Raw genomic sequence first — 26967 nt, 5'->3', positions numbered from 1 at the left:
GTAGCCATTTTAGTATTGAAGATGGAAGAAAACATTTTCGGCATATTATGCTTATTTCAGGAAAGGTAAAAACACAAACGAAATGCAAAAAAAAAAAAGATTTGTTCAGTGTACAGAGAAGGTGCAGTGACTGATCAAACATGTCAAAAGTGGTTTGAGAAGTTTCGTGCTGGAGATTTCTTGCTGGATGATGCTCCATGGTCAGTAGACCAGTTAAAGTTGATAGCGATCAAATTGAGACATTAATTAAATCGAGAAATTAATTGAGAACAATCAACATAATACCACGCGGGAGATAGCCGACATACTCAAAATATCCAAGCGCTGAAAATCATTTGCACCAGCTTGATTATGTTAATCACTTTGATGTTTGGGTGTCACATAGGTTAAGTGAGAAAAACCTTCTTGACCATATTTCCGCATGGGGTTTTCTACTTAAACGTAATGAAAACGTTCTGTTTTCATCAATAAAACAAATTGTGATGAGTTATGAAAAGTGGATACTGTACAAAAATATGGAACGGAAGAGATTGTCGGGCAACCGAAATGAACCACCACCAACCACACCAAAGGCCAGTCTTCATCCAAAGAATGAGATGTTTTTATGGTGGGATTGGAAGAGAGTCCTCTATTATGAGCTCCTTCCGGAAAACCAAACGATTAATTCCAACAAGTACTTCTCCCATTGAGACCAACTGAAAACAGCACTTGACAAAAAGCGTCCAGAATTAGTCAACAGAAAACGCATAATCATCCATCAGGGTAATGCAAGACCGCATGTTTCTTTGATGACCAGGTGAAAACTTACAGCTTGGCTGGGAAGTTCTGATTCATCCTCTGTATTCACTAGACATTGCACCTTCGGATTTCCATTTATTTCGGTCTTTACAAAATTCTCTTAATGGAAAAAATTTCAATTCCCTGGAAGACTGTAAAAGGCGCCTGGAACAGTTCTTTGCTCACAAAGAAAGTTTTGGGGAGATGGAATTACGAAGTTGCCTGAAAAATGGCAGAAGGTAGTGGAATAAAAGGGTGAATACATTGTTGAATAAAGTTCTTGGTGAAAAGGAAAAATGCGTCTTCTATTTTTACTTAAAAACCAAAGGCACGTTTTGGCCAACCCAATAGAATTACCATATGATCCAGCAATTCCAGGTCTAGTATATATACAAAAGCATTGAAAGCAGGGTCTCAGAAATATTTATACACCCATGTTCATAACAGCATTATTCACAATAACTAAAACTTGGAAACAACTCAGGTGTTCACTGATGGACCAATGGATAAACAAAATGTGTATATACATGCAATAGAATACTATGTAGCCTTAAAAAGGAAGGCAATCTTGTCACATGCTACAACATGGATGAAGCTTGAGGATATTATGCTAAGTAAAACAAGCCAGTCACAAAAAGACAAATACTGTATGATTCTACTTGTCCCAGGTATTTAAAACAGTCAAATTCATAAAGACAGTAGAATGGTGGTTGCCAGGGCTTGAGGGAGGGGGGATGAGGGGTTGTTTATTGGGTATAGGATTTCTGTTTTGGAAGATGAAAATAATTCTGAAGATTGGTTGCACTACAGTGTGAATGTACTTAACACTACTGAACTGTATACTTAAAAATCATTAAAATGATAACATTTTATGTGTATTTTACCACAATTAAAAAAAAATTTTTTTAAGGTAAGGGAAAACATTCAGAACAGAAGTTACCTCTAGGTAGGGGACAGTGGAATTGGATTGGAGAGGAGCACACAGGTTAAAGTTATGTACTATTTCAAAACATTTTATATGTATAGAGAGAGCCACGTTATTTTCATTAGCATGACTGCTACAAAAGATCATCCTTGGCTGTGGTGATTATAGACACCTTCTTGATGTTTGTTCTTAAATATCTTAAACTGATTATGTTTTTAAAGATCCCAACTTAAAAGTGTCTCTCTTTTCATGTAAAACTTTAATTAGACCCTCTGTTCCACCAAATAACCAATTGAGAGTGGAGCCTTTATTTGCCCTCATCTTCTTTCATTCAAATTTCAGAAGGTCAGCTCCCCAACTTCTCCCCACCCTCTCCCCACCACTCTTCCCTGCCCCTAGCTGTTTGCTTCTCCGCCTGTCTTCTCCCCCATCCTTTCTCAGTTTTGCTTATTTCTCAAGGCCTCTGAAGTTCCGGTCTTTCTTGAGGAGTAAAAGGCGGTAGCAGGGTCTCCCGGGCTTTCTCAGATTTTAGTGGATGACTCAGAGTCCCTCTGCCTATATCCGCTGTGGTTTTGGGGGACTCTGAACTGGTTTATTGTGCTTCCTCAATGAAGAGGGATCATTGATGGAGAGGAAGTGGGAGAATGTGGGGATTGGAGGACAAAAATAGTGAGTAGACATATTATTCTGAAAATAAATAGATTATTGTGAAAGAGAAGAAGCATTTAGACATGTTGGCAGTGTTTGTACTCAATGTCATACTCAAATTGGAGCCCTTTTCCCTTCCACACTTAAAGAACCGTCAGTGATCAACTGATTCCCAAAGCAGAACTCCAGATAGGGAGTTCACAGCTTCCCCAGGAACCCCTAATATAGTCTATCCTTCTGTACAAACTTAAATTCCAGGGCGTATTTTGTTTGTGTTTCTTTGCTTGTCAATATTCTATTTTTAAATATGCAAAATGTTCAGGAAAAAAATTTTTTTTAATAAATTTATTTTATTTTTGGCTGCGTTGGGTCTTCATTGCTGTGCACGGGCTTTCTCTAGTTGCATCGAGGGGGGGTTCTCTTCATTGTGGTGCGCGGGCTTCTCACTGTGGTGGTTTCTCTTGTTGTGGAGCACAGGCTCTAGGCGCACTGGCTTCAGTAGTTGTGGCACTCGGGCTCAGTAGTTGTGGCTTGGAGGCTCAGTAGTTGTGGTGCACGGGCTTAGTTGCTCCGTGGCATGTGGAATCATCCCAGACCAGGGCTCGAACCTGTGTCCCCTGCGTTGGCAGGCAGATTCTTAACCACTGTGCCACCAGGGAAGCCCGTAGGAAAACCTTTTGAAAACCATTTTTTTTCCAATATAAAAAGAGATGCTCATCGTAAAAAATTCAAACAATATAGAGTAGAAGAAGAAAATGAAAGATCAAGTAGACATACCCACTGTTTATATTTTGATCTCTCTCCTTTTTAATGTGTACGTATTTATGTGGACATATAGAACATAATTGCCTGGTATAATGGTGTTCTGGAACCCTTTTGTTTTACTTAGCTATGTAGCATTTTTTCATATTAGTGGGTGTAGCTATATGTCATCATTTTTAATGACCACATAGCATTCCTTTGTATGGATATATCCTAATTTGTTTCACCAAGTGCCTCTTTTTTGAGGATGTAAACACACTAGAGTGCACACCCTTTGTACATTTATCTGTTCACTTGTTTACTTATTTCTTTAAGCCTTCTTTTTAGAAATGGAATTGCTGCTATATCTCACCTTCTTGTATTTACCTCCAGAGCATTCTTTTTCATTCCTTTTTTTTTTATGGTGAGAGCCAAGTGAACAAAGGCTTAATGTCATTTCATTGATCCATTCTCAGGTGTGCTTTTAGCAGCAGAGCATGCACTGAGTGTGTGCAATCATTTGAGAAGGAAAACGAGAACACATATGTCTACAGAAGCATACTCAGGAAAGGAATCTGCTGTTTCTATTCTATATTACTTGAATTTTTCAAAAAAAATTTTTATAATTAAAACAAGACTGTAAATTGTTAATAAAGTGAAAGTGTATATATACACTAATATGTATGAAATAGATAACTAATAACCTGCTGTATAAAAAATGAATTAATTTAAAAATAAATAAATATTTTAAAAAGTGAAAGTGGCATTGAGACCTGACTCTGTTGCCAGGGAAACTAGCAAGGCAAAGCCCCCACGGGATTCCAGTAGCTGCTGCTTCCTGTGAGGGCTGGAACAGGTGTGAGGCACAGAGACATTGCAGGTGTCCTGGTGAGTTGGTACGTTCTAGTTGAAAGAATGATTGAATCCATTCAGAGAAATACTTGAGCTGGTTTATACGCAATTAAAATATTCACACAAATCCTTAAGTGGAGATACAGTGTATGTAAGAAAAATATTTTCAGTGGCATGTGGTTAGTATATCACTTTTTTATTTCGAAAGAAAACATCCTCATTCCACTTTATAAAAATATCCATGAATTTTTAAATTAACAAACATTCGTCGGATATTTTTCATTTATTTACTTTAAAAAACTTTCAGAGTCCTGTGAGCATCCCCTTGTGGATTCTGTAAGATAATTCAGCTAGACTTCTTGGTGTCCTCTAAAGGCGTTTCTTAAATATTTCTTCTCTATATCTAGTCTTAGCTTGATCCTGTCATTTTTTAAATGTCAGTGTTTGTCATCTTTTCTCCTTAATTCTTGGCAGTCTGTGTTATCTTTCTCTCTACTTTAAAACTTATACCGCATTCTTACAAATGTTCTCATATCAGTGACTTTTTGTATACATGCATACGTCTATGAAACTTACATTTTATAGTAATGTATTTTATAGAGATTAAAGAAAGAGGGACCTATTAACTTCACCTTTTCCTAAATTTTGAAAAGAAATGAACCAAATTCTCCCCTTGGCCTCCAATGTTTAGAAGATCAGAGTTCCTGTCAATTAAGCTATCCTTTCTTTGTATCTATAGAGAAGAAATAATCAGACAAGAAATCACTGAATAGTTAAAATAAGATCATTTTTATCAAATATATCTGTAACATGAACTGTTGATTAGTTAAAAACTGGTTGAGACAGTTTTACTTGTAATTATTTTGAACTTTGATATCTGTTGATTATTTTTACAGCAAAGGCAGCCTTATTCATTAGGTAGCTTTAGTTAGTTTTGCATACTTTTTCTTGCTTTGATGGTCACAGGTGGGGAACAGGTAAGCTGCCAGAGAGACGAGCGTGACTAGTGAAAACAGAAGCCTATCTTTCCCAAGGGCTGAGCTCTGGGAGGCGGAAAGGGTTCAGAGGATTGGCCAGGACCCATCCCTGGATTCAAGGACAGACCCTCGACACCCTTGAAGGAACACGGCTCTGCCTGTGGGTCACTCAGAGCTTCTGTCTTCCCCATGAAAGAGCCCGCCCTAAAGCCTTTGCAAGCTACCCTCTCCTCTGGACACCAGACCCACCAATGGCAGTTCCTTCAAAACAATGGTTTTTCAGGGTAATTAAAAATTCGACAGTGTGAAAAGGAATTTTCAGAGTGAACTGAGTCAAGGGTTGGTGGTGGTGACACTCCCTTCAGCTTTCTGGGGAAAGCAGTGGGAGCTACGCCATCTGCTTTCCGAGGCCTCCACCTTCTTCAGCCCCTCTAGAAATGTCTACTTGAAGAAGTCTTTTTTCCACCCTTTAGGTTGGGACAGGTATATGAAGAGGAGTTTTCTTTTTAGAGCTTTGTTGGAAAGACCTTTGTACACTCGGCCTCACTCCACGCTGGTCACGCTGCTCCCAAGAATGCTTCTTTCTCACCTGGCATCTTAACTTCCTCCTTTGCTGTGTTCTGGGATGTAGGTTTCATTTGTGGCCTAGGAAGGGGTGGAAAGGCCCAACTGCAGGGCAATTATTATTATTGCCAGCTCTCCTTTGACGAGGTTGTATCCATTTTTACATTTTCACCTGCCCTCCTGCCTGGGCAGCAAAAATCCTAAGAACTTTGCTCTCAGCTACAGTGACTCCCGTGCATTCCGATCCTACCTTTTCCCTTCAAATGCTAACCGGAGGCAGATTTTCAGGGAGAAACAAGGGACAATCCAGAGTCACCAGGAGTCCAGGTTATAATCAGGAGCCCAAGAACCTGAATGTGTCCTCTGCCTGGGGTGCTTTCTCTGTTGTTGGAGAGCTTGCCCTAAAACCCCAGTCTTCTCTTGGCTTCTAGCTGTGCCCATCTCCTCTGGGGAAGGCTTTCTGGACAGGAAGAATGGAGGGCTGTTCAGCTAACCCTGGGGCATCTTCAAGTATGTGGCCCTTGATGCACATCCCACCCCTCCGTCTGATGACCCTTCTCCCCCTTCCATCCCTTGAGGCCACCCAGGTCCTAAGGGGACCCCTACAGGCCCGTAAAGCTAGGAATGCTGCCCAGAGGTAGAGGGCACGCGTTCTGAAGTAGAGGGCCACCTGCATGTCTGTGCCCCCATGTGATGCATGTTCCCAGACACAAAGGCTGGGCAGTGTAGTGTCATTGTCCCTGATTATTCTTTTGGTTGCAGCTTCTGGGTCAGCAACTGATGCCTATACTGAGAGCTGGTTTACGTGAGTCCAGCAAAGCCAAGTACGTTTGAGTATCTCCACATAGGTACCTTGTGTGTGGGCACGGGGGGATTCACGTCATATCCGCATATCTGCATGTGCGTGAAGGTCTCTGAACTCCTATCTCCACACCCCTCCCTGCCTTCCCTGACCTCCCATGTGTTCCCAGCATCAGGCCTCCTCCACACTCCGTGGCCTTGGAGACTGGTATCCAAGAGGAGAAATGGACCAGAGGAGCAGACACTTGGACTCTAGAAGAGTCTGCCATCTGACAGCCCGTGGTGATGTCAGAGGGACAGAAATGCCCAGAGGTGAAGAGTTGCCAGCCCACACTACCCAGATGGCCCCTGATGTGGCTCAAGGATCTCACCTCCAGGGCACTGCCGTTGAGCTGTATTCTGGCATGTGCCACCACCTTGCCCAGGATTGTCATGGTGGCCACCAGTGCCAATAAGTCGGTGGGTGAGGTCACCACCACTGCCCGCTCCGGCAGCTGAGCCAAGATCTGTGGTACCTCGTCCACAGGCCAGCCCTGGCCTGCCCTCAGCAGCTGAGGCAGATAAGACAGCAGGGGGGTGGGCGTGGGCGAGCCCTCTAGAAGGAGGGGCCACCTCCTCCCCAGTCCACCTCCTTTCTCCCCAGATCCGCGCCCTGTCCCAGGGGAGTAGGAAGCAGAGAGGGGAGCGAGCCACGTGGAAGAAACTGACACCAAGTTTTGTGGAGCAGACCCTTGTTGGGATTAAGGCTTGGGACCTGCACCCTCCCTGCCATGAGAGCTCTGGCCGCTCTGAGGGGCCCACACCTGCTTCCTGGCTCTGCCAGGGCTCCAGTTCGGAGAACCTGAATACCCTTCGGGCTGGGTCTCTGGGGGAAAGGACTCTAAAGTTGGGTCCTGAGTGAGGAAGGGATAGGTCGTGGAGGATGGAGCACGTGGGCAGCAGGGTCAGAAGCTTTACCCGGGCTCTAAGAAGCAAGGCCAGGAGCCCCGTGTCCATGCAGCTGCTGTGGATGGGCCCCCAGACCCCCTCAGGCCTACAAGGCCTCTTCACCATATGCCCCTCCTCTTCCCGGGACACGGGGCCTGTGCCACATGGCCAGTCTTGGTGACGTTCCAGGCGATAGTTGAAGAGTCCTCAGGGCGGGTGGTGTCTCCACCTGGAAGTGATACCAGGGAAGGCTCAGCAACCCAGTCTAGCCCGAGCCTTTCCTTGGGCAGAAACCCATGCAGTGTGTGGGGTCTGGCCCTGTTGCCCAGCACAGGGAGACATCAGGAAGCAGCTCCCAGGACGAGCAGGTGAGAGGTCAGCCACCTGGACCCCAAGCCCCAAGTACCTGGATGATGGTGACAGAGACGGCAACCCTGAGAGGGCTCAGTCCCGGGCTCTGCAGGTCACAAGTGAACATAGTGTCGGCTGCAGGGCAGCGCTGAACAGCCAGCACGAAGCACTGGGAGTCCGGCGTGTTGAATAAGGAGGCTGAGGGGGAGACAAGAGAAGGGAACGGTCACTGGGCCAGGGACATACCGAGACCTCAGGGTCTGAGAGGTGCCTCGGCAGTCTTTCTAGCAATTTCAGAAGTAGATGAAGCAGTGGAGATGAGCTGAATTGTATGTGGGCAGCAAACTATTGAAGGAAGAGCTTGGGTTTGGGGGGAAGGGGACCCTCCCGGGCGTCTCTTACTAGTTCCAGGCCCTGAAGCCACAGTGAACTCGTTTGTAAAATGGGACCATCATCAAATGAACCTCACAGAATAATATCGTGTGAGTTCACGGAGATCGTGTGAATGGAAGCATTATGCAAAAGCTGTCTACACACGTGTGCTTATTGTTGTATGAACAGAATTGGGGTAAAAACAGATTTGGACTTGGACCCTGAACGCCCAGGTTGGACTGCAACCTCTGCTTCCAGGGAGCCGGAGAGCCAGCTGCCTGGGGGCCACTAGCTGCCCCCTCTCCCCTGAGCCCTGCCAAGCAGCCCCTTTCCATACCTTCGTTGCCGTCTCTGGGGCCCCGGGAAGCCGTGTAGCCCAGGTGGGCACTGGGGATGCAGCAGCTCAGCTGGAAGCCAGGGGAGGTGGCACAGGAGATGGAGAGCTGGTCTGGGAGCCCAGCCACATCTGTCACCTGCAGGGGCACCCTCACCATCTGGTGCAGCTCCCACCTGAATCCCCGGGCCTCAAAGCAGCATACGTACTCACCTGCAGACACACACCTGCTGCACCTCCCGGCCGCTTGGCCCCCACCTGTGCCACAGGGTCTCTGCTGCTTCCCCAGCCACACCCTAGGTCTGTCCTCTCCATCCAGCCTCAGCTTAACCCCAGAAGGAAAGATCCCTGTCCCCCAAAGGATTTCTAGGAGGAAGACGAGATCCTGACCCTTTGTTATTAGCCTGTAGCCATGCATCCTAAGCTGAACCTCTCTGCTCCCAGTAGATGCCCTTCCTGCGCCACCCGCTGCCATTTCAACATCGTGAAGAAAAACCTGCATCTGTTCTCAGTTGAAATTGAGACCACGCTTTCAGCGTTCTCTCATTATAATTCTTCACATCAATGGGCCTGTTAGCCTTAGTTTCCCCAGAGTGAATAAATGGAGATAAGGGAAAAGAAGAGAAGACAAGACAAGAAGGAAGGAGAGGGAGGAGGAAAAAAAGAAGGGGAGGAGAGAGGAGGGAAGGACAGGTGGGCTACCTGCCCATTTATGGGAGATGTTGACAATGCTGAGGACAGCCCGATTCCAGCTGGAGGTCAAGGACTCACGTGACCCTGCCCGCAGGAGGATGGGGCTGGGGCTCCCTGTGGGCCACAGGAACCAGTTCAGGTTGGTGGTCTCCTGGCTTGTGAGGAGGGTCAGGTGCAGGGTGTCGCCAGGCGTCTGCAGCCAGGAGTTGAGGCTCAGGGCCGCGGGGACTGCGGGAGGCAAAAGATAGGACCCCCGGAGCAGAAACTTGTGGCCCTTGAGGCAGCTAAGCTCTCCCTCCTTCCCCATCTTCTGAAGCCCATCCCTCCTCCCTCCCTCCCCACCTAACATTTTCTGTTCTCTTTTGTCCCTGGAGGACTGCGGCTGCCGCAATCCAGCCTGGAAGACCCTAACTGTCAGTGGGAACCAAACGGGGAAGCTTTTTGGCCTAGGACTCCCCCTCCCCCAGGGAGGGAACTTCCTCTCTTTGTCCACCTGTCTCGGAGCCCTGTCGTTCCTTGGAATCTCCCTCTTCCTGTCCCAGGCGCAGGGCCTGTGATCTGCTATGATGCCTGGCATTTTCTCTCACCCAGAGGAGCCACTAGCTGGCAGAGATACGGGGGTCAGAGAGGAAAAAACACAGAGAGGGTTCCTTTCACTCAGGGCCATTGGTTTTCACGTTCCCAACCCTCCTCACCAGGTGGCAGCAGCTGGCAGTACCTGGCTTCAGCAGGGCTGAAGACAAGGCAGCCACAAGGCCGGCGCTTGACGGGGGGTTGGCAGGGCCGGTGATGGGAGCAGATGCTGGCGTTCCACTGGTACCCGGAGAGGCAAGCACAGTAGCTACACCCCTTGTGGGTGACATCGCACTCTGTGACAGAGGGAAGGGGGATAAGAAGTGAGCAGGCTGTCTGGGAAAGCCCAGCCCCTGATGCCTGTGAGGCTCTAAGGCTGGGTGTCTGGAGCAATCCCAAGGTCACAGGCATCGCCTTCTCAGCCTGAGTTCAAAGCAGCGGCGCGTGTGGGGCAAAGGCATCAGAGGTGGCAGTGGCGAAGCCCGGGCCCGTGGTCATCTGCCCCTTAGGCCTCTGTCAAAGTTTAGAAGAAAAAAAAAAAAAAAAAAAAAAAAAAAAAAAAAAAAAAAAAAAAAAAAAAAAAAAAAAAAAAAAAAAAAAAAAAAAAAAAAAAAAAAAAAAAAAAAAAAAAAGTTTAGAAGATGGGACGTGGGGCAGGAGGGGGAGGTCTGTCTGATGGGAGGTGAGGAAGGAGCTGGGCCACACAGACCCTCCAAGAAATAGGGAGGAGCTCACAGTATCTCAGACGAGGGGGCTGCGGGAGGGCTGGGCTCCTTGCACTCTGAACCCCCTTCCCATGCAAACAGCTAAGAGCTACTGAGAAGCAGGGGTCAGTAGAATTCCCGCCACCCCACCGGCTGTGAGGCTGAGGCCAGTGAGAGTTACTGGGGCAGAGGAAGCCGAGGCGGTAGGGAGAGTCAGGGGCCCAGAGAGTGCCGCCGGCCGGCGCTCACTTGAAAAGTATAGCTGTACATAGACGGAGACCAGGACCGATTCTGTAGGAGAGAGGGGACAGCTGGAGAGGAGAGGCAGCTACGGGCCTGTGGCCTTTGGGCCCCATACCTCGCTGTCCCCGCCAGGAAGCAGAGCACATCGCACCTCCCATAGCCTGTCCAGGTGCAGACAGGACCCAGGAAGGTGGTCACTCCTCATCCAGCTACAGTGCCTTCACATGCGCTGTCTCATATCACCCTCCCAACGACCCCCTTACGTGGGCAAGACTCTCTAAAAGGAAGGATTTTCTCAAGGCCTCACAGCTAGAGAACTGCGTTCAGACCTGTGTGACCAGCGCCAGACCCACTCTCTCTCTTAACCCCGCTTAAGCCCCCTGGCTGTGCCCTCTTCCAGACCTTTCTTTCTTTCCTTGCCTCGTTCCAGGCTCCCCGTCCCCCTCCCTCCTCCTCCTCCTGTCTGTCCACTCACCACCTGCTCCACGTTCTTGGTCCAATTGCTGTCCTGATTCCCCTCCAGCCTGACCCTGTCCCTGGAGCAGAGCACAGGGGAGACACCTCTGAGGAGAGCTGGCTCCGCATTTCTCCCAGGGACACCTTCTTCCCCAAGCCGCTCAGGGGCCAGCCTGGCTAATCTGGAAGGACTTGGTCTCTTTGAAGCTCCTCTTTTTGCCTGGAATCAAGCGGGCACCTCAGGAGGGGAAAGCAGGCTTCTGGTAGCAGGTGCAGGGATGCAGCACCAGGGATCCCGCCCAGGCCTGCAAAGCCCACCTGAATCCAGGAACCAGGCACACCCTGGAGAGTCAGCATGCTTTGCTTAATTCCTTCCCGAATGTACCCGTCCCCGTGCCTCCAGGCTAATTGAAATGGCTGGGTCTGGAGCTCCAGAGGGGGCTGGGGGGCGCTGGGCAGAGCTGCCTGCGGCCCAGAGGCCTGGGGGCTTTATTCCCTCCATAGGCATTGCCATGAGGGTGAGTGGCAGGCAATACCTTAGTCTCTGGTGCCTGTAAATTATTTCCTCACCAACTCCTCCCTCTCTCAAAACTGCGTGTGGGTGAGGAGATCAGTCTAAAAACAGATATTGATCTAGATAGGGATGTGGCTAGAGGTAGAGATGATAGAGATATCCACCTGGGAGAAAACACAAACCAGAAAGTGCTAAACCAACTCTGCTGCCTTTCCTCAGATTCTCTCCTGTCCTCTATGCCAATGGTTCCCAAGTTTGGAAAGTTTTTATTTTCATTTTTAAATTGCAAGCCTGACTGGAAGAGCCTTTATCCAAAGTGCAGCAGGCATCGCTGGTGTTCATGGGAATTCAAATAAAGAAATAAAAGCTATCCCCACACCCTGAGAAATAAGGCTGAACTCTCGGAGATCTTATAACAAACCAGCCTCTTTTCAAAATACATTACTTCCTCTCCCTCCAGCCCTCTCGCCTCCATCCATCCTTTCATCCCACATCTTGCTGCCTCTCACACCCAGAGGCCCCTGTCGTTACCTCTGCAGATCTTCCCTGGGTCTTCCCTCACCCCAGTCTTACTCACAGGCTGGGACTCTCGGGCAAGTGGTGATCCCATCAGAGGGAGAGTCATGGCCAAGAGTAGCACAGGGACAGCTGAGCAGACCATGGCTCAGTGAAGCAGTCTTCAAGAGGCCTCCCGCTGCTGCATGGTGCAAATTTCCTCAGAGAAGAGCTGGCAGGACCCTGCACAGATGGGATGGGAGGGAAGAGTGGAAGGGAGCCAGAGGAATTTACAGAGGAAGTGCTACAGCCCATGTTACAGTCAAATGGGCGTCCAGGTCACTGTGGGACCACCTGGAGCCCACATGCCCCAGTGAGAGAGGCCTGCCCAGGTTCCCTGCTGGGGTCTGGGCCAAGCACTCAGTGAGCAGGAGAGGACTTGGGGGCCCTAGGTCACAACCAACCATGTATCAAGCCAGGTACAGTCACATCCCCAAGGATCTGGGAAATCTGGACTGTTCTGGAACTCCCAGGAAGCTGGGTCATTGATCAAAGAGCCAAGGTTAGAAAAGGCAAATATTAGAGCTGATTGCTATCCTAAAATAATTTCAAGATAGACTGGAGTCTTAAATGTAACAAAGAATCTGGAAAAATACCGGGATAAATTATCAAAATAATTTTGAAGTGAGGAAGGCTTTTCTAAACACAACACAAAACCCAGAAGCCAGAAAGGAAATAAATTAGACTGTATACAAAGTTTTAAATTTGGGGTGAAAAGAATGTTGGGTTAAAAAAGCAAAAGACAACATGTTTGTAGGACAGTGATTGAATAAAGGGCTAATCTTAACACAGGAATTTTTTATCTTACACATCATTAAGAAAATGGGCAGAAACAGGAAAAGGTGTTGCCGAAATATCGGCTTCCCTGTGCACCAAGGCCAAACAGAAATATGGAGACAGATATTGGAGGAAGAGAGAGATGGCTTTATTTTTCTGCCAGGGAGAAGGGAAGACACAGCAGGCTAGCGCCTCAAGAACTGTGCCTCCACTCCTTGGGAAACAGGGAAGATTTTATATTGGGGCTCGTAGTCTGGAGTATATGATAAGGATCAAAGGTCTTGCATTCTTCCTTTCCTTTGCATTATTTCAAAACAGTCATAGCTGGCGTCAGGCCGCCTGGTAATCGGGGTCAAGCAGTCTGGTAATTGTGTCCGTTTGCCTCTGGTTTATCGGCCGGTGACTTTGTTTCTGAAATGCGAAAATTATAGGGGGTGATTTGTTATGAGGGGCGTATAGAATGTAAGTGCCAGGACATAATAGGGAGTGAGACGTACTGGATGTAACTCACACAGTTAGGGGTGATAGGTGACGAATGTAGATTACTTAGTGTCAGGGAGTGAGGTTAGCTTTGTAAAGTACAAATCTAGTTACTACAAATTAGTGACAGAGTAAACCAAGGAGTGATTAACTCTTTCAGGCCAGGTTATGTTTCTTCTCTAGCCTGTTCACTGTTCCCTTTATATTCCTTGTTCTCAGAGGAGGGAAAACTTCATTTCTATTTTTGCTGCAACACAGGCAGTTTCCTGAAAAAGAAATATCAATAGTTTGATAAACATATAAAAACATCCAGCTTAAGATACAAGCAATGCAAATTGAAATAAGAAAATAATCTTTGTCACCTACCAATTATCAAAAGACAAGATATTGATAATCTTCAGTGTTGACAAAAGTGTATTTATACAAAATATGTATATAAGGATGTTCAAAGCAGAGTTGTTTGTGATAGCAAATGAGTTAAACAACCCAAATGCCCAAAAGGGATAGGTTAAGTAAATTATGGCATTTCCAAACAACAGAACATTTTTATGGGAAAAAAAGTAAAATAGCTCTATTTGGAGTGAACCCCAATATATATGGTGAAATTTAAAGTGTATATTATACTCTCCTTTATGTAAAAAAAAGAGAATCTATATTAGATACTTGTGCTTTTTATACTTGGAATATTTCTGGAAGAATACATCAGAAATCTGGCACTAGTTGTTGCTTCTGGGAAGGAGACTAAGAGTCTGAATGGGTCTGTGTACTGTTTGATATACATATTTTCTAACCATAGGCGTGCTTTTTTTTTTTAATTAAAAAAAAAAAGATGGGAATTCTCTGGTGGTCCAGTGATTAGAACTTGGTGCTTTCACTGTGGGGCCTAGGTTCAATCCCTGGTTGGGGAACTAAGATCCCACATGTCATGCAGTGAGGCCAAATTAAAAAAAAACAAAAAAGGGGGAAAAAAAAGAGCTGATTTACACACACACACACACACACACACACACACACACACACACACACCACCTAGGGTAGAAATCTAGCCTCAATACATTTCCACTTTCACCACCACCCCTGGCTAAGGTCACTGCTGAAAGAACAGCAAACATATAGAGCACATACATGCATGGGAGCAAAGACTTTGTAAATAATTGATTTCCGAAAACATGAAAATGGTGAAGAATCTGTTTTGAGAACCACAGAGAGAAGACACAGGTGCTTGGGGTGGGGCGCTATCAGCAAGTTGGAAACTGTCTACTGCAGCTGCAGGTCGTTTCAGATGGACACCAACAGCATCTGCTACTGTCGCCAAAGGGGGTCAGTCAGAGAGCCAAGTGGACCTGGGCAGTGCTCAACAGGGCCTCTTGAGGACCAGGAATGACAGGAGAAAGAGGTGGGATTGAGACCCCTGGAGGTGAGCTGCTTCTGTGCTGGGCAGAGACTGAGCAGAGGTAGCCTCCAGTTAGGAGATGCAAGGACAGACTGCTTGGAGAGAAGACGCTCCACCTAGAAGCAGAAACACCGAAGGAAAAAGTGACTCAGAGAACATTAGAAAGTTGATGGAGCTGGAGATGGAGAAACCCCTAAGGATTCTACTCCCATAACATAATTTTTCTTAATTGATACCCTATTCATCTTAACCCCTTTGAGTTCATGACAAGTGAGAACAACAAGAGAGATAACATCTTCCTGATTCAATGAAAGTTGAGGTGTCCAAGGTATATAAAACAACGAACAGAACTAAGGAAGTGAGTTTTCTTATACAATATTTTTAGACCATTCCTGTAACTTTAGAGAACTTTGAATCGTTTCTGCATGTACAAAAAAATGCCCAGGAAGAGACTGGAAGGAGATGCTGGAGATTAACGAAGTGTCTGTTGTGTTGACCTCAGTGCTCCCCAGGGCCTAGCACCATTCACCACAGGCCTGAAGTAATATTTATATTCAATGAATCAATCGATAGATAAAACACACCAAGACATTAACAGTAGTTGTCACTAAATGGTAGGATTTGCTATGTTTTTTCTATTTTTCTGTGTTTTTAAATTTTGTATTCTCTAATGGTAAAATATCTTAATAAAAAAATCAAATCTTACAGTCTCAACTCCTTTCTTAAGGACCAACCAGGTACAGAGTCCTTCAGTTTTGCCCAGGTGTCACTGGTTGTCTGGAAGCACCCACAGGCTTAGACCTCGTGTGGGATTCAGACAAACAGATGCTTATTGCTGCCACCTGCTTAGTCCCAAATCCAAGGTCAACCATAAGGCTATTGGCCTTTATCCCTCTATATACAGAATGTTAATTTGAAACCAGTAAGTTTTTATCCCTGTTGGCAGCTTTTCTGAGGTCCCAGTTTGTACCCTGAGCAAAGGAACTTCCCTTTCCATTTCTCTGTGTTTTGAGCCCTCCAGGCCATGTCAGTAGAGTCTTTGGTAACAAAGGTCTAGGCTTCTCTTAACTGTATCCAAACAGGTTATCTTAAAACTTCCTTTACTATGTAAACTAATAGGTTACTAAAGAATAAAGGTAGCTTAGACTTTTATCCCATATTTATACATATATCCCCATATCCCCTCCCTCTTGAGTCTCCCTCCCACCCTCTCTATCCCACCCCTCTAGGTGGTCACAAAGCACCGAGCTGCTCTGGCTGATCTCCTGTGTGATGCAGCTGCTTCCCACTAGCTATCTTTTTTACATTCAGTGTATATATGTAAATGCTACTCTTTCACTTCATCCCAGTTTACCCTTTCCCCTCCCCGTGTCCTCAAGTCCATTCTCTACATGTGTCTTTATTCCTGTCCTGCCCCTAGGTTCATCAGAACCTTTTTTTCCCCTTAGATTCCATATATATATATGTTAGCATACGGTATATGTTTTTCTCTTTCTGACTTACTTCACTCTGTATGACAGACTCTAGGTCCACCCACCTCACTATAAATAGCTCAATTTAGTTTCTTTTCATGGCTGAGTAATTGAATCCTCATTTCTTGTTCTCTTTCCACCTGACATGGCACTAAATTATTAGAACTATTAAATGATAGTTTATTAGAATGGGAAGGGACCTGAATTTATATATCATCCACTTCAACTCTCACTTTACAGAAGAGGAAAAGGAGCCAAAGGGGGAAATGACTTGCCAAAGGTCACACAGCTCGTTGATGGCAGAGCTGAAGCTTAGAGCCAGGTCTTCTGACTCTGAATCTAGAGAATCTAGATAGAGAGGAAAAGATAGGTCAATTTAAATATAGAATAATCGGACCTTCTGGCTAAAAAAATAAATTTAAAATAATATAAGATAGAATTTGATTCCACAAGGAAGACAGTTCTTCAAGGTTATTTCTTTTCCTGAGGAGGAGGGGAAATGCATATAACATGAAAATAGGTGTTTGTGGAAAGTACGTGCATAAGAATCAAGCAGTCCTTTGGAAAGCCAGCTCATGAATACCTTACTTATCTAGAAGTCCTTAATTCAGCAAATGTGACCATTTGGAACACAGCTGAGATTTACAAGGAACTAAAGAAGACCTGTGAGCAGCCAAAAGAGATCACAGACATATTGTACTGTTGGCTCTAGCTGGGGCCATTAGCGAGAGAAGAACTAAAAGACATCCAGATTGGAAAGGAAAAGTAAAATTATCTTTATTCACAGAGGGCATGATCTTATATCTAGAAAATCCTAAGGAATCCACTAAAAAACTATTAGAGCTAATTAAACAAGTTCGGCAAAGTCGCAGGATACAAGATCAACATACAAAAATCCATTGTATTTCTATACACGAGCAGTGAACAATCTGAAAGTGAAATTAAGAAAACAATTCAATTGACAATAGCATCGAAAAGAATAAAATATTTAGGAATAAATTACACAAAAGTGCAAGATTTGTACACTGAAAACTAAAAAAGAAAATATTGTTGAAAGACATTAAAGAAAATTTAAATATGTGGGAAGACATTCCATGTTGGTGGAACAGAAGACTTAATACTGTTAAGACGGCAATACTCCCCAAATTAGCTATGGACTCAACACAATCTCCATATCAAAATCCCAGCTGGCTTTTTTCACAGAAATTGATAAGCTGATTCTAAAATTCATATGGAAATGCAAAGAACTCAGAATAGCCAAAATAATATTGAAAATGAAGAAAGAAGTTGGAGGAATTAGACTTTCCAATTTCAAAACTTACTACAAAGCTATAATAATGAAGACAGTGTTTGCATAAGGATAGAAATGTAGATCAATATAATAGAACTGAGAGTCCAGACATAAACTCTAACATTTATGGTCAATTGATTTTTGACAACGGTGCCAAGACAATTTAATGGGAGAATAGCACAACCGGATATCCACATGCAAAAAATACCTGTTTGGCCCCGTCTCAAACTATACACAAAAAAGTCAAATTTTACATTATTAATATAAGGGATATACAACATGGTGATACAAAGCACCAAGAGGGACATTTAAACTTGGTTTTTCTGGGAAGGTCTCTTGAAGGAATATAATGATCAATGAGGCTGGAAAGGCAGGAATGTGTCAGATTGTGAAGGGCCATGAAGACCACAATTAAGAATTTGAAACCTTAGTCTGGAGGCAAATTTGTAGCCCAGAAATTAAGTTTGGGAAACTGCCATGGTTATGGGTCTGTGGATATGTTCCTTACAAATAGTATAACTCCCATTTAATAAATCGAACTATATTTTCAATGTCATAGGAGTACAGAAAATTTAAAGAAATTCTGTTGTGAATCCATTCGCTCATATATCCATTAAATGAATACTTATTAAGCACTGGTGTCAGACGCTATGCTAGTTCCTAGAGATTCAGTGGTGGTGTGGACTACACGTGTCTTGGTGCATTTGCCAAAATAAGATTTGGGCACAAAGACTATGACAGTTATTATGGAATATAGTATTTTTTCTGGTTGCCACCAAGCCTTGGTCAGTGTCAGGGCATGTCATGGGACAGTGTGCAGAGAGGAGGGGAAAACGTACAGCTATTTACCCAGTTGGAAATCTTGACGCAGTACCGTTTCAGTAAGAGCTAATCAGCTAATTCTTGGCTGAGGCAGAAAGCTCTAATACAGAAACTGTATGTTTAAAATTGTTTGATGTCATAAAATGTATGACCTGTGAAATATATGACAATAAGAAGTATTTTAACAAAAATCCAGGCGCTATATATGTCTTCATAAAAACAAAGGATATTTCTGACATCAAAAAATTTTAAGAAGTGGTTGGTATAAAGTGATTCAGAAAGAGTAGTGATAATTTCAGATCTCCTATGATTTAAGCATCTAACTTTAGATCCTAGAATGAGATCCCATACTTGCTGTCTGAGATAGTTCAGAAAACCCTGCTACAGCATTTGTGTTATAGTATTTGCTCAAGGGCACAACTTAAAGAAGCTGAAGAAACTCGTGGCATTTCCGATGCTACCTTTGAGCCCTACAAGGCTTCTGAGAAGTTTTATGCTGACGTGTGTGTGTGTGTGTGTGTGTGTGTGTGTGTGTGTGTGTGTGTGAAGAAACCTATGGGGAGGACTATGACATTGGAGTGGAACAGAATTTTTTCTTCTAAAGATAAAAAAATTTCAAATCCTCTAAGTCATGAGCCTGCTGATTTTAATGTATAATTCAGGATATCAAAATGTTAATAAATTTAAGTATCTATTAAGCACATGCCCTATCTATTTAGACCCATCTATGAGCATCATTTTATAACTTGGAGGTATAGATGGCCTTCCTAAGCATGAAATGAAATCCTAAAACCATATAGGACAAGATGTCCAATTTGAATGTGAAAAATACTAGGTGTCTTATATAAATCACAAAAGGCTCCAAGGTGGTAATATTACTCCGTGAAAGAAGAACAATTTTCTCGGAGTGAACAACTACATGTTAAGATTTGCAAAGAGGTAACTAATGGAAAAGCAGACATAGGAGTCAGACAGCTAGAGATCAAAATTAGCTTCATTACTGGAAAAGCTGAGTAGGAGATGGTGGTTTGGATGTGAGCCAGATGCACTTCCCAATACATCCTCCTTGAACAGAATTTACTTACCCAGTCACTGACACAGCCGGGCATCTCCAGGTCTCCCTTGTGGGGATGGGGGAGCTGAGAATGAGTCTGGAGGACTGGCCACTCCAAAAGAGGGAGGACTCAGAGCTTATTCTCCACATCTTACCCATCGGATAGGTCACTTTTTGCTTGGGGAAATGGGAGAGGAAACAGAGACTATATATCCTTAAGGGGAATGGAAGTTCCCTCCCTTTCTGTGGAAATGTGATAAGAAAGGAATAGCATTCCTCACCAACACCATGCAGTACTGATATTAAGAAGATTTATTTCAATAATCTAGTGAGAGAAAACTGAAAAACTTCATTTAACTAATGTCAAAATATATGCATAAGTAGATTTTATAAAGTCAGTAAACCCAGAAAATACTTTTGAACACTGTGTTAGAAGCCCTAGAGAACTGTGTGCCAAGAACAAAAATTAGCCAGTACTTGTACTGGAAACCTATTGTTTCTGCTATATTCCACTTTTCTTCTGAACCAATTCCTAGAAACTGTCCTCCACCCTGATTCACAGGTTTACTATGGAAGTAGTCATTTTATACAAGGTCAAGGTGTCCAGCCCCCCAAACCCCACCCCACCAGGACAGTCCTTGGTGCACATCTAACACCAACAACTTTTCTCTTCCAGTGTAGTTTGGGAAGTTGGACCTAGGGAGAGTCTGAGGTTGGACCTCCAAACATGTAAACTCAGCAGCTATTGGTTTTCTGTCATGTGAACTGGGAAAATGATCTGAGCTCAAAGGAACAATGAAGCTAACGTGCAGATGAAAACAAAGACAAACATGAAGCGGGTCCATCGTTTCAACTTTAATTTATTCTTTTTTGTTTGTTTGTTTGTTTATTTATTTTAGGCTGTCTTGGGTCTTCGTTTCTGTGCGAGGGCTTTCTCCAGTTGCGGCGAGCGGGGACCACTCTTCATCGCGGTGCGCGGGCCTCTCACTGTCGCGGCCTCTCTTGTTGAGGAGCACAGGCTCCAGACGCGCAGGCTCAGTAGTTGTGGCTCACGGGCCCAGTCGCTCCGCGGCATATGGGATCTTCCCAGACCAGGGCTCGAACCCGTGTCCCCTGCATTAGCAGGCAGATTATCAACCACTGCGCCACCAGGGAAGCCTTTAATTTATTCTTGATGCTTATTTGCACTCCTGATCTTGAGAGACCACAACTTCTTTTAATTATTTCTCTTTTTGCTTGAACTAGTTAAGGCAAGTTTTTAAATTTTGTGATTAACACATGAGAAAAGCCAGGAAAACTGTGACAGTGGAAAAATGGTCATTATATTAAGATATGGGGTCAAAGAGTCTTGAGATTCAAGACAACCACTTCATCTTTCCAGACCTCAGTTTTCACATCAACAAAACGAAGGAGGTAAATTAGATGATCTTTGTAGTACTCAAAAAATGTTGTTCCGCTTCCATCTGGCTTTCATGGTTTCTAATGCAAAATCCACAGTCATTTGATCATTGTTCCCTTGTAAGTAATATATCATATTCTCTGTAGCTGCTTTCAAGATGTTTTTCATTGTTTTAGGTTTTAGCTGTTATCATGTGTCTAGACTGGGATTTCTTTAACTTTCTCCTGTTTTGGATTCACTGAGCCTTTTATATCTTCCATCAAATTTGAGCATTTCAACCATTATTTCTTCAAATATATATATTTTTCTGCATCACATTCTTTCTCCTCTCTTTCTTGGACTCTAATGACACAAATGTTAGACTTTTTTTTTGGATTTTCCCACAGACTCCCCCTGCCCCCATCTTTTCAATTGTTTTTCTCTCTGTTGTTTAGATTGGATAATTTTTTATTGATCTATCTTCAAGTTTACTGACTCTTTCGTCTGTCATCTCTATTCTGCTACTGAGCCTGTGGTAGACAGAATGACCACCCAAAGATGTCTACTTCCTAATCCCAAGAACCTGTGAATATGTAGCCTTAACAGCAAAAAGGGATTTTGCAAATGTTAATTAAATTAAAGGTCTTAAGATAGGGAGATTATTCTGAATTATCTGAGTGGGACCAATGTAATCATAGGGTCCTTACAAAACAGAAACGGGAATGTGAGAGACAAAAAACAGGAAATCTACAGCAGAAGCAGAAGTTGGAGGGATGCACTTTGAAGATGAAGGCTGCCATAAACCAAGAAATGTAGGCAGCCTCTAGAAGGTAGAAAAGGCAAAAAAAAAAAATATGCATTTTTCCCTGGAGTCCCCAGAAGAATTGCAGCCCTGCTGACACCTTGATTGTAACTTTATAAGATTCATTTCAGACTTCTGACCCTCAGAACTGTAAGTTACTATGTTTGTTTTGTTTTAAGCCACTACAGTTGTAGTAATTTGTTACAGCAGCAATAAGAAACTAATACAAAGCCCAGTCATTTAAAAAATTTTTGGTTATTGTATTTTTCAGTTCTAAAATTTCCATTTGGTTCTTTAAACTTTCTGTTTCTTCACTGAGACTTTTCATCTTTTCATTCATTTCAAGAGTGTTCCTACTTATTCATGACTTTTTTTTTGGCATGTGGGATTTTAGTTCCCTGGCCAGGGATCAAACCCACACCCCCTGCATTGGAAGCACAGAGTCTTAACGACTGGACCGCCAGGGAAGTCCCCCTCATGACATTTTTATAAGAGTGGCTTCAATGTCTTTTTCTGATAATTCCAACATCTATGTCATTTCAGCATTGATGTCTGTTGATTGTTTTTTCCCATGTGAATTGAGATTTCCTGGTTCTTCATATGCCATGTAATTTTGGATTGTATCCTACCAAATAGGATAATTTGACATAATATTTGAATATAATATTTGAACATAATATTTGAATATTATGTTATGAGACTCTGGATCTTGTTTAAATCCTATGAAAAATACTGATATTCTTGTTTTAGCAGGTAATTGACCTAGTTTGGTTCAGGTCACAAGTTCTGACCAATCTACTGTGGATTGTATTTTCAATACCAGTTCTTTTTTCAAAGGCTTGTGATGCTATTCATATCTACTGCATATATGTGCCACCCAGTGGCCAGTCTGGGACCTGGGTGATGGTCTACGTCTTAGTGCAGTTCTCAAAGTTTACGGTATGCTGTTTAAGGTCAAATCTGTGCACATACAACTGGGAGAGCTCCCAGGACTTCATAAAACTCTATGAGTCATCTTCCTGAATTCCTTCTCTCTGAAGTTACTCCAGTTCCCTTGAAATAATCCTCTTGTCAAAGTAGCATGCACATAACACACTTATATCCATCTTTATTACATGTGTTTTTAAACATTTCTTTAAATGAATTAGAGAATGGCAACCACATCCATTCCTTCAAAAAAACACTGTTCTCGAACCTAGGGGTAAGATGGGAATAAAGACACAGACCTACTAGAGAATGGACTTGAGGATATGGGGAGGGGGAAGGGTAAGCTGTGACAAAGTGAGAGAGTGGCATGGACATATATACACTACCAAACGTAAAATAGATAGCTAGTGGGAAGCAGCCGCATAGCACAGGGAGATCAGCTCCGTGGTCTGTGACCACCTAGAGGGGTGGGATAGGGAGGGTGGGAGGGAGGGAGACGCAAGAGGGAAGAGATATGGGGACATATGTATACGTATAACTGATTCACTTTGTTATAAAGCAGAAACTAACACACCATTGTAAAGCAATTATACTCCAATAAAGATGTTAAAAAAAACAAAACAAAAACAAAACACTGTTCTCTTTGTAGCATGTGGGTAGCACTCATAACCATTATTATTACAGTTTTAAAAAGCACTTCTCTAAATGCATTACAGAGAAGTTTAAGAATATTCTCAAGTATTCTTAGAACACTCAAGTTATTCCCTTTTAGTGGTACGCGGGCCTCTCACTGTTGTGGCCTCTCCCGTTGCGGAGCGCAGGCTCAGCGGCCATGGCTCACGGGCCTAGCCGCTCAGCAGCATGTGGGATCCTCCTGGACCGGGGCACGAACCCGTGTCCTCTGCATCGGCAGGTGGACTCTCAACCACTGCACCACCAGGGGAGCCCCCAAGTTATTCCCTTTTAAAATAGTCTTTACAGGATAAAATCCAGCCTCCTCAAGTCTAATTGGTTTAATGAGCTAGGTGGAGGCCATTTCATGGGTCCCAATTGCCAGTGGGAAGTAAATTAATCACACAATACCCAAGTCAAATAAAAGTGAGGTTGGGTACCACTCTCTCTACTTGTATCTTGGGTAGAATTAGTTTGGACCTTTATCTCAGAGCTCAAGAAAAATCCTACCAAATAGGATTCTGTATTCAATTAAGAGCTTACTGTGTTTGGGCAACAGCAGAATATCTACATTAAAAATATGAAAGTAGGGCTTCCCTGGTGGCGTAGTGGTTAAGAATCAACCTGCCAATGCAGGAGACACGGGGTCGAGCCCTGGTCCAGGAAGATCTCACATGCCATGGAGCAACTAAGACCATGCACCACAGCTACTGAGCCTGCGCTCTAGAGCCTACGAGCCACAACTACTGAGCCTGCATGCCAAAACTACTGAAGCCCACGGGCCTAGAGCCCGTGCTCTGCAACAAAGACGAGACACCACAATGAGAAGCCCACGCACCACAACGAAGAGTAGCCCCCTGCTCGCCCCAACTAGAGAAAGGCTGCGCACAGCAACAAAGACCCAACGCAGCCAAAAGTAAATAAATAAAAATAAAATGTAAAAATATATATGAAAGTAAGGGAATTCCCTGGCAGTCCAGTGGTTAGGGCTCTACGCTTTCACTGCCGTGGACCCAGGTTCGATCCCTGGTCAGGGTACTAAGATCCTGCAAGCAGCACAGCGCGGCCAAAAAAAAAAATTATATATATAATATATATGTATATGAAAGTAAGCAAACGAACAACGTAAGAAAATTAAAGTGGCTCTGATTTTGGATTATCAGAGCAATGCTGGCTTGTCAAAAAAAACCTAAAACAATTGAGAAATGTGTAATTTAGAGACTGAAATGTGTAATTTACTTATGGCTCCCTTTCTGGTCATAAAGTGAACCAAACTATATACCTTGCTTTTGAGTTGTTTACCGAAAAAGTGTTAGATTTCCTTTTTTTTAAAATAATGAAATGACCTCAACTTTTCATGTTGCTCTCAAATATACAGACAAAAAGAAATATGCAAAGAAGTTGTTTTTTACTTGAACGTGGTTCTCAGATTGTTTTTCTTGAGAGTCTGTGAATTCAAACAAAATTTTAGACAGGAAATGTATTAAAGAATGGCCCAAGAAGTGAAAACAACCTCATATCCGTCAGTAGTAGAATGGATAAACAAACTGTAGATAGCTTTACTTCCATACTTTAAAACCACACAGAAATTAAAATGAACTAGATCTATATGTATTGATATAGATCAACCTCAAAACAATATTGAGTATGAAAAATATTGTAAGAGGTTAGGAACAGTGGGATACTATTTAAGTACATACATACATACACACACACACACACACACACACAAGCACAAAACAGTACTATATTGAATCTGGATATGAACATCTGTAATAGAAGTATAAAACAGGAATAGGAATAATAAACAACAACAAGATAGTGGCTAACTCTGGGAACAAATGGGAAAGAGATGGTGCAGAGCTGGAGCTTTAGCTGAAACATTTTTTAAAAAGCTATGAAGCACATATGGCAAAAGATTAACATCTGTTAATTACTGGTGGTGGGTATATGGATATCAAGTATATTCCCTTCTATATGTGATAGTTAAGATGGATAATGATGAAGATGATGATGCTAGATAGAGGGATGAGGAACCTTTCCTGGTCTTGACCTTGACTGTTAAGACAGCATTTGATTCATCCTTACGCTTTTTCTGCTAAAATATATGTATATATATATTATATATAAATATATGATGCAATATACGATATGTCTTTAAAAACACATAGGTGTCAAAAAAAAAACCCACATAGATGTCTTTTTTTCTTCCAGTTTGAATCATTTTAATATTTAAAGACAAAAAGTGAGTGCTGACTATTTTTTTCTACTTTTTTTTAAAAACACATGCACAGAGGTCTAACAGCCAAAATGCACGCAGGAAATGAGCTCGTGCTCTGTCCCCCACAGTCCCATCCGGTGTTCGACGCTGCTGCCAGCCCACCCTCCTCTCCGTTCACAGTGGCTGATTTATGCTAAACTCTAATGCATCTGGTCTGTTTCGTAATGTGTGCATGTCTCTCCCCAGCATCTCCATTCTAAAATAAAAACCCAAGAGTCATTAAGGGCAGAGTACATCCCTCCCGCTGGTACCAGCTCCTACCCTACATCTTCAGGTTAGGAGCAATTCCGTGAAAGGAGTGGGTGGCCAGGGCTGGAGTACTGGTCTGCACTCTGCACTCTGTTGTCAGAGTGAGGACAGAAGATACTGGTCAGAACAGCGTGGAGAGCACAGATGAGCTTGGGACGCGCTCAGTGAGATAAAGTAGGGAGAATTCTCCTCACCAGGTTTAGAGAGATCAGTCAACATATAAAATAGAAATAAAAGTAATCCAAATGATCAGCAATTTGAACACTAATGAATTTCAAATGTTTCCTACCAAGACTCCTCAGATATCGCAGTAACAATCTAGACCTTTCCAGGAAGTGAAGGTAGAGCTCCAGGCATTCCTCCTGACAGCCCTGTGATGGGCCCTAGAAGCATCTTTCCAGTCTGGAAGACAACAGGAAAAGCCCAGATCAGGAAGGAAGTGGCCTCAACCCACAAGGCTGTTCTGCAAAACCTGTACTTTATTGGAGCCACAAGGAAAGAGAAATGAAAAGAGGCTCCTGCCTTGGACTGGAGCCTCTCGGGGAACATCTCTGTCAGCCATGGTCTCCCATGTGGCCTCACCTCGCTCCTGTCTTGTCCCTGTCCAGCTCTGCCTCAGCTTCTCAGGCACCTTTCCAGAGCAATTCCTCTCCAGGGAGGGGACAGTGCGACAGCCGCCTCAGGGACCCCAGCCACAGATGCCTTCTCTTATGAGAAAAGTATGTCTTCTAATACACACCTAGGCTTTCATTTCTAAAAGAAAAGGCTTTACTTCTAGCAATTTATAAAATTTAAAGGGCAGTGCCTGTACAAAGATGGGATTTTTAAAAATTACCTATAAGAAGTGTTTTATCCTACTAATCCTCCCTTTGGTTTTTACCTATTTTCTTATTTGCAAGGCTTATTCCTTCACAGCAATTTGGGCTCTCGAGTCCATCTTAATGCCACCATTCTTTATCTCAATTTCTCTAGAGAAGCTGTTAATTCACTTTTTCCTGATTATCTGCCTACTGCTTTCAAGAGGGAACTTGCTGGCAGCTACTTCAAGCACTTGCTTCTCAAATTATCCCTTTAGCCTTTCTTATTCCTATTCTCATGCCAAACTAGGAAGAGAAATCCCATATGAGTAATGCGCTGATGCTTACATCAAACCCTTATGATTATCTCCCCACCAACAAAGCACGGCTTATCCTTAATAGCCACGCTGGTAACACAACGACCTGTTCCCTCCTACTTTATAAAATGGTAGAAATTTATAGTTTTATACTATATTTTAGAACTTTATAGTTATACAGTTTTGTCTTTGTACAACTTGCTATAATGTGCTGGCTGATATGCCTTTTTTTTTTTTTTTTTTTTTTT

At 43.5% G+C, this 26967-nt stretch overlaps 1 protein-coding gene across 1 annotated transcript in view; it reads right to left on the bottom strand.

The window, feature by feature from the left end:
* Nucleotides 1-4857: 4857 nt before the first annotated feature.
* ADGRF3 (adhesion G protein-coupled receptor F3) overlaps nt 4858-26967 on the bottom strand; it is a 30560-nt gene continuing 8450 nt past the window's right edge. Inside the window, 10 exon segments of the mRNA XM_024764460.1 lie at nt 4858-4986; nt 6657-6836; nt 7243-7335; nt 7338-7441; nt 7603-7761; nt 8273-8482; nt 8972-9190; nt 9658-9831; nt 10390-10530; nt 10958-11018. Of these exon segments, the coding sequence (XP_024620228.1) occupies nt 4858-4986; nt 6657-6836; nt 7243-7335; nt 7338-7441; nt 7603-7761; nt 8273-8482; nt 8972-9190; nt 9658-9831; nt 10390-10530; nt 10958-11018 (1470 nt within the window).

This window comes from Neophocaena asiaeorientalis, unplaced genomic scaffold (assembly GCF_003031525.2).
Source record: "Neophocaena asiaeorientalis asiaeorientalis breed wild unplaced genomic scaffold, Neophocaena_asiaeorientalis_V1.1 scaffold345, whole genome shotgun sequence".
Classification (NCBI taxonomy): Eukaryota; Metazoa; Chordata; class Mammalia; order Artiodactyla; family Phocoenidae; genus Neophocaena; species Neophocaena asiaeorientalis.
This window is presented reverse-complemented; position numbering and strand designations above follow the sequence as displayed.